Here is an 8,986-nt window from a genome sequence, read left to right on the forward strand (position 1 = left end):
CATCACATTTCTGTACATATGATGGGATTAGAAGGTTGTTAATTAAAACCGAATGAAATTGCTACTGCGGATATCTACTGAGGTCAATTAAATAAATAGAATGATGTGTTGTTGCAAAGAAAGGCAAGCAATAGCGAATAGTAACTTAAAGTAATACACCGAAATTATTTTGCGTGACAACGCTTGGCCGAACATTGCCAAAGTTGTAAAGGATAAACAGTGAGTAGGCTGTATTACTTATTAACCAAAACTGAGTAGTTGATCAGATCTATAGAGCATGATTTGTCTGGCACCTGATTTTAAAATATTTTCACAAAAAAAATAAACCGACTTCAAAAAATAACTAAGGAATTCACCAAAATGTAAAAAATAATCAAACTTGACTATTAACACAAAAAAAGTTTTAAAATAAAATTTGTACGTAATAATCGTTGTAATAAGTAATTAAAAATCAGTTTGAAGTCGGTACCGTGCCCAAACAGTTATATTAAATTAAATTTGTTTTGTTCCTTTTTACTTTTGTGTCTATGACATGAAATAATTTCATTATATCCGTATTGTTTGAGTGCTTGGCACCGACTCCAAATTTATTTTATTTAGTAATTAGGAGTACAATGATTACTACGTACATATTTTATTTTAAAACGTATTTTCTTGTGTTAGCAGTTTAATTTGGACTATTTTTACATATTAGTGTATTTCTTGAAGTCGGTTTAATTCTTTTTCGTAAAAATATTTTTTTGTTTTTAGTGTTAGATATTTACTCATTAAATTACGTAGTTATTTTATTAAGTATAGGGAAAAATAGGAATAAAGCAGCAATGATATAGCTGAGGCCCGCTACCTAGTCTAGGTAATTTAACAAAAGTTGCAACCAAACTAAAAAAAATAAAGTTGCTGCCTGATGACTCATGCGACAAAACACTAGAACGCATCAGCAAAATGCATGCGCACTGCGCCAATTTTCAATTCAGCTCCGCTCAGACGCATTTTTAATTTTCGCTGGAAATTCGGCCCGAATGCTTAGGACTGTACCCAGCATTAGACAAACCGGTATAGCCCTTGGTCAGATCCATGCAGCATTATTTGTCTGGCATATGATTTGGAAATTCTAAAAAACTGCGAAATAGAATCGATAAACCAAACGCTGTTAAAATAATATAATTTCTACGCTGTAAAAGTTTTAGAAACTAATAACAAATATTTTGATTAACATATATTTTACCATATTTTAATATAAATCTTCTTGAAGTCAAGTCATGATTATAATACATGCAAGGACCTAATATTGTTCGTTTTACATCGCTTCCATTTTTGTTTATTTCCCTACTCTTATTTTGGTATTTCCTTTTACTGTCCCCTAAATATACGATGAACCTAATCAATCCAAGAAAATAAACGATGGACGCGCTATATTTGTTTATCGATCCTTGTAACTATTGCAATAATTCAATTAATGAGAAAACATTAGCATTATGCCGGGAATGTTCTCGTTTTTCTATTTTTGGAATGCTAGTTTACTTTATCGGTAGATGTACGTTTAAATGTTCCTTTGCGTCTCGACCAGCCAACATAACATCAAGGGACTAGTATTAAGATCGAATTACTGGGCTCCCTGAACATGGCTGGTAGTAGGTCTAACATCATCGACCTACCATGTATATTAAGCAAGTACTATAAGAACAACACTGAAATAATTGAAGAGAGTATAAAGCAACTTAACAAACCATCTAGCTTTGAACTAACAGCTACCATTAAGATAGAGTATTCCCCTGAAGTGAAAACAGTCATCTATTTTATGAAGATACGCGAGCACGATACGAACATTAACATACGAAGCTTGGCTAGGTTCAAGAATGAAGTCGAGATCTACGGATCAGTTATTCCAGCTATTACCGACTTTCAAATAAGTAAAAGAATTTCTCCAACGAGATTGTATTGCAATATATTTCCATCATGTATAGGAGCGAGAATTAGTATTATCTCATATAGGACCGCACCAGATGATACTGGTGTGCTCCTTTTGGAGAATCTGAAAGGAAAGGGGTATGTAACCCCAGGAGCAAAAGAAGGTTTAGATTTAGCAAGTTGCGAGTTAGTACTTATAAGAATGGCGCATATGCATGTCGCTCCCCTAGTCATGAGGCACATTCGTCCGCGTGACTTCGAAGAAAAAGTCGTTCCTACTCTAATGACCACTCAATTAGAAAAGAATACCTATTGTAATGACTATGTTTGCAAGTTGCTCAGTATGACCATGAAGTCGAAAAAGATCGCTAAATATATTCCGTCGATTATGATGAGCATTGGTAAAGTCTTATGTAATCATTGCGCTGGTAACCCATATGAATATTGCGCCTGGATGACTTTGTGTCACTCTAAACTTTACAATACAAATCTTATGCTAGCATATCACAACAGTATGCCCATAGGTTGCAAAATACTTAATTTAAAAAATTTTCAATACTCGCACTGCTGTAACGATCTATTATTTTTTTTATTTACCAGCGTTAATAATGAAGTACTTCAAGAAAAATTTGACTATTTGACCGATTATTATTTTATATGTTTTGAAGATATGGTAAAAGAATATGAAGTGCGTACTTCTGGTTACACGAAAGATGAATTTCACAAAGAAATGGCGAAACAATGCCCTTTAACATTCATCAAGATTTTAGAGGCACTGGCTGAAATTACATGCAAGAAATACGATGCAAAAGGTAATCCTGTAATAGGCAGCAGGTTCCAGAAAAAGTTGGAATTTGTTTTGGACTTTATGATTTCCCGAGGATGGTTTGGTTTCGTAATTGATCAATCGTAAATATAACCAATTTTCAAAATTTCATATATTTATTTTCAATTTCGTTTTTATATCTTCATTTTAAACTTATTACATTTAATTAAATTTTTCAATTTAAAAATTTCATTTATATATAAATATATCGCTTTTTAATATAAAAACTCTTATTAAAATATAAGCATGTAGTTAATATTCATATAATAAACATATAATAAAATACGATTTTTCTCAATTTTCAAATTTACTAAAGTCTTAAGTATTAGTCAGTATATAAATATAATCAATTTTCATAATTTTAAATAATAGTATTAAGATTTTTAAAATATAGTATTTCTTATTCTCAACGCTTATATTAAATATGATATTCTGCTATTTTAGAATTTAGAAATATAATCAATTTTTGCAATTTTAAATAATAATATAACCATTTTCGAATTCTCATATTTAAATCTAAGTGTAAGTAATTTTCAAAATTTTAAATAATAATATTAGATGTTTATAAAATATAGCGCTTTTAAATCTCAAACTAATGGCTTATTTTTTTATTTTAACAATTTTTGGGTGTATTTTGCCACAGTACACCTTTTTTGTAAATATTGTTAATTTTGTCTGAGTAACTATCAAAATTTTATGTTTTTATGTTAACAATAACAAGGAATATACTAATTAAGCCTATGTTGGAATTCCAGTGCTGAAAATTACCAAAGGATGGAATAAAGAGGCCGATAATCGAGATCAGAATTTATAATAATTATACTCTAATTTTAACACCTTTAGCGTTTTGATTTTATTTCAGTTTTACCATCATGTATTTTATATTTTAGTGCAACGTTTGCTTAATAAATTTTAACCTTCTTTTGCTCCCAAAAATGTATTTGTTTTTTTTATCAACCTTATAAATATTAGATATTAATGATATAAAATGTTTCTATATATTAGACGTTTGTAGGTACTCTGGCAATTTTGATTTCAGAGCACCATATAAAATAGTAATAAGTGTATAGGCTAAATTATTCTTAAGTTTTTCGTTAATTATATATATATATATATATATATATATATATATATATATATATATATATGTCTATATTATTTAGACTATTAGCTTTTAAACAACCATGTTTATCAAGTAAATAACTACAACAACAACAATTGATCAGAAACATATATTATTGTATAACGTCGAAGTATGTAAAATGTTATAGTTACTAAATTACACATGAACCATCAATGTAATTTAAATGGTAGTTTCTTAATTTTGTTACATATTTTCAGTAATTTCATTCGACTATATCTTTATAAATCTCCATATTGTGCTTCGTAATAATATTTACCTAAGATTTACATTCAAAACAATTATACCATTACTTGATAAAAGAGCAATGTACTTATAACCACATAACAATACAGGTTGTCACCTTCAAGACTATAACTATCATTATATTCATTGATTGCCTATATCAGGTCTGTCCAATCTAGATAGGATCTAGTGGCAATAAAAAATACTAAATTCAATCAATGAGGGGGGGGTTGCTTTGCAAAATATTTGTAAAGAGAAAATGCATTTTATTATTGGCTTTGTCATTGATTTATCCTTTACAATTCTGTCAAAATCAAAGTTAATATTGGTAGTAGCTAGACGCACTGCATGTGTCTGTCAATGAAGACCTGTAGTTCAATTTTATAAATTTAATTGTTGAATATGCACTATCACAAAGATAGGTTCTGTCCATCATTGAACCCATTTTAGGCTAGAATTCTTTATTTTCGTGAAGCGTTCAATAAAGAGCTTAAAAACGTAATTCCTGATTCTATTCTTCCCTTACAAAAAGATCACACAGTTCTAGTTGATAATCAATCTTCACACTTTCAACTGCGATCGTTAATAGATGAGTGGGGACTGCTATAGCAACCTCATTTTTTTTTAATCTGCAAGTCGCTGGTGAAATTCGATAAATTTTCCATCTCTAATGTTCTTTACAACTTGGGAAAAAAGAAAAATAATTAAGACACCAATTAAATAAGACACCAAAACTGCTATCCCCATCGCCTGCAAATTACTAGACTTCAAAACACTGGAATACTCCTACTGCTTCAACGATTTGGTATTTTCTCTGTCGACCAGTATTAACTCCACCCTTTTTAAATACCACTTTGACTTTATGCTAGAGTCTTATTTTAGCTCTTTCATTCAAGTCTTAATGGACTACGATATAGATCTTGTGGCTTACAGTCGCAACAATTTCCACAAGCACCTCAATATTCAGGCACCAAATATGATTCTTAAAATATTGCAGGCCTTGCCCTACATTGCGTGCAATAAGTACGGGGAAGATGGGGAACCTATTTTAGGGAGCAAGTTCAAGCGCAGACTGAGAGATATCATCATCCTGTTTCTCTCACGCGACTGGCTTAAGAATTAACAACGCCACGGGATCACTATTCGAAAATCTAACCCATCATTGAACCCATTTTAGGCTAGAATTCTTTATTTTCGTGAAGCGTTCAATAAAGAGCTTAAAAACGTAATTCCTGATTCTATTCTTGTTGATAATCAATCTTCACACTTTCAACTGCGATCGTTAATAGATGAGTGGGGACTGCTATAGCAACCTCATTTTTTTTTAATCTGCAAGTCGCTGGTGAAATTCGATAAATTTTCCATCTCTAATGTTCTTTACAACTTGGGAAAAAAGAAAAATAATTATGTTCTAGAAACATTTTGAACAGTTTGCTTCTAAATCTGTTCACATGACCGTACAACTTGGCAACTTTAAATTCAATTCGTACAAGTGTTGCGCCGTATCAGCTGAGAATGTAAGATCAGTCAGGAACTGAGGATCTGGCATTTTATTTTATAGTTCGGAAGTGTCGGATGCTATTTCATTTTCTAAAATAAAGTATTTCTTTTCTTAAAGCGAAAAAGCGCTCTCTGGCACTTAGCCATCTGATTTCCGACTGAAATAATAAACCTCCATATGTTGCACCAATTTCCCTCAAAAAGCCTCTAAATTTCTAAGTGTCAATGCCCTGTTCCCAACTCTATTCAAATTGCTTATCCTAACAACAACTTTCATAATATTCATTTGACGCAAACATTTTCCACATTAGGCTTGTTGGTAAATGATGCAGTGGAATAAAGAGCAATCAATGTCATTTTGTTTTAAAAGTCTCGCCAATCCTGTCACTGTTCCTGTCATAGCTTTTGTCCCATCAGTCATAACAAAAAAGAACATTTACGAAATCCTCCGTGCCCCATAACTGTTTTGTTAACTGCTTCAAATATATCACTGCCTTTAGTTGTTCCATGCAATTGCACTAAATACAGCATTTCCTCCGTGACTATATTTCGAAAAGCAACGTATAAAAATTATTAAGTAACGAACATCCAAATACATATAGAGACATAACATATAAAGATTAAATATATGAAAAGGTGAATATAAAGTATAAATTGTTTTTAAAACAGTAGACAACACAATATAGTAAAATATATATGTTATTAACAGGTTAATTGAAAAGTACCCGGCCTAACACATAGATCACGCTACTAGAATTAAATCCATATGTTTTCTAGTTAGGCCTAACCCTCAAAAGATACATGTATAAATTTGACAGCTATCGGATCATTAATTTGTGAATTATATCATTTTGAGTGAAGAAACTTTTGTTATTTTGAAAAAAAATAGATAAAAAGGAATTTTGCGTGTTGATAAAATATTGATTTTTGAAGTTGAAGCAAAACTTTGGCTTGATGCCTAGTTTTCGGACACTGCTGAAGGAAAATCAACTTTCAAGGATTGGTATGCTAAGTTTAGACGTAAAATGGGCACCGAAGACGGTGAAGGCAGTGGACACAAAATGGTTTTTAATGACCGTATATTGAAATTGAATAAAGTGGCAGACACTCTAAAGATATCAACTGAATGTGTACATCATATAATTCACGAATATTTAGGTATGGAAAGCTCTGTGGGTGCCGCTCACTTTTGAACGAATCATCAACGACGAGTTGATGATTCGGAGCAGAGTTTGAAGATGATGAAGCGTAATAAACCCGAGTTTTTGCGTCGATATGTGACAATGGATGAGACATGACTATATCATTTCACTCTAAAGTCCAATCGACAGTCATCTGAGAGGACTGCACATGATGAATCCGCTCCAAAGCGTGGAAAAACACAACAGTCGGCTAGCAAGCTTACGTATTCTGAAAGTTTCCTTTAGTTACTGTCACTTTCCAAGTCACTCTCGAAGCCAATCCCTAGACTGTTAATTTCCAATCTGTCTAAAACACACTCAGGATTCCACAATTTATCAATTTCTTCCTCTGTATGTCTAATCGAGTTCATTCATACCGAAGATGTTATGGTCGACAATGCTTTCTTCCACATATCCAAACAGTTCTTGATAGACTGTCCTTCTCGCATGCATGTCTATATCACATATAGTGATAGGGAGGAAGTCGTAATTATATGTAATCATATTTTTCAGCCATCTGATCTACTGTATATCTTTTTTCGGGCTTATTTCTGAAAAAATAAATTGTAAAAAGCCTAATGAAACATTTCATTTACATTTAACGAGTAGCAGTTTGAAATAGTTCATTCTTTAAAATGGTTTCTTCAAACTTATTTTATGTACTTTAAGCCATTCCTTAATCGCAGCCTCTGTTGATGCACTTGCTGGGATCTTCTTCACCAGTGTACTATCATATAGTGAATTATCCATTATAATAACTGATGGTCCCTACAAGTTCTCCAAGCTGGAACAAAACCTAATCTATTGTTATTCCCACGTTTACCTTTTCCATCAACCTTTGTTGATTTTACACTATATTTATTATCATCATGCCATGAGTGATCAAATGTACCATTCTAAATTACACATGTCTCATCTAAATATACAAATTGATATAATAATTTTCCTTGATATTGTTATTTAAAAAAAAATATATAACTTTAAAAGCAATATTTGGAAGTTCTATTAAACTCCTTCGTGTTATATGTTTTTGTTTTTTTGGAGGCCGCAGACGATTTAGTGACCGCATTAATATTCAGTGCAGCTGCAACACGCTAAAAATATTTTCTATAAAAATCGTGGCGATCTGAAACTTATTAAAACAAAGCGTTAAAACAATCTTTGATGGCTTATAACACGTAATTATAACCATAGAGTAATAGAGATGGAACTCAATAGGGGACTCTGGCGCAAAGTTTTGCTTTGCCCAACATCCAGAGGTCTCAATTATAGGCACCTGTAAGAAAAATATTTTACTGTGAAGACAATTGATTGGCTCATTAGTAGCTTGGCACGTGACAGCCTTGAGGTTATGTTTAATTGACAAGTGAAATTTAATTGACAAGCAATTTTTTTCTGAAATAAATTTATTAAATAAAATATATATATATATATATATATATATATATATATATATATATATATATATATATATATATATTATAAAACTTTGGTGCATTGCAAATCAAAATTATCTCTTCCGTCCTTTTCCTTTTTCATATTTGTTTAGTGCGATCAATTTAATCTATTAGATATTTATTATGGGTTTCATCAAAAGTATATAGCACACCTTATTATTTGTAATATTATTGAAAATCATTTTGTAGTGTACAATTAAAATAAAGGGTTTTGAATTTACATGTTTTAAATATATTTCACAAAAATAAGTTATATTATCGACGTGGTAATATCGCGGGATAAAATAAGAGTTTAAAAATTAAAAAATAATTAAAAGAAGAGGTTAAAAGAGCCCTACTCATAGCATAATGAAACAATATTCTGGGGCATAAGATATTGCCTTGGCTCATCTATTCATATAGGAACTTCTGGAATTGAAGTTATAGAGTCATCCCCCGCTATTATAATTATTTAAAGAGCCCTCATGTTCTTCCTCTCCACAATTTCCTAAAGGCCAATGAGATGAGAAAAATTACATGATGTTAAACGATTCAAATGACTTCTAAAACATACTAGCCGAGGATGTGTATTCCTTAAACCATTAGCTGGATCTAAAAAAAACTATCTTGGTTAAATAGCCTTAAGCCAATATATTTATATGGATAATTAAACTTTTTTTCTTTAATGAAAAGAACCCCTCAAGGTAGTAAATTGATGCCACTTTAACAAATTTGTTCTTACTTGAGCAACACATTTTACAGCAATATT

General features: G+C 31.3%; 1 protein-coding gene across 1 annotated transcript; it reads left to right on the top strand.

The window, feature by feature from the left end:
- Positions 1–1,535: 1,535 nt before the first annotated feature.
- LOC143196543 (uncharacterized) lies at positions 1,536–3,670 on the top strand. The gene has a single exon (XM_076404289.1). It carries the CDS (start codon positions 1,622–1,624, stop codon positions 2,819–2,821), a length of 1,200 nt encoding a protein of 399 aa, XP_076260404.1. The 5' UTR covers positions 1,536–1,621; the 3' UTR covers positions 2,822–3,670.
- The last annotated feature ends 5,316 nt before the right edge of the window (positions 3,671–8,986 follow it).

Source organism: Rhynchophorus ferrugineus, unplaced genomic scaffold (assembly GCF_030347505.1).
Source record: "Rhynchophorus ferrugineus isolate W39M unplaced genomic scaffold, kcgeb_rfMv2 rfM4, whole genome shotgun sequence".
NCBI lineage: Eukaryota > Metazoa > Arthropoda > Insecta > Coleoptera > Curculionidae > Rhynchophorus > Rhynchophorus ferrugineus.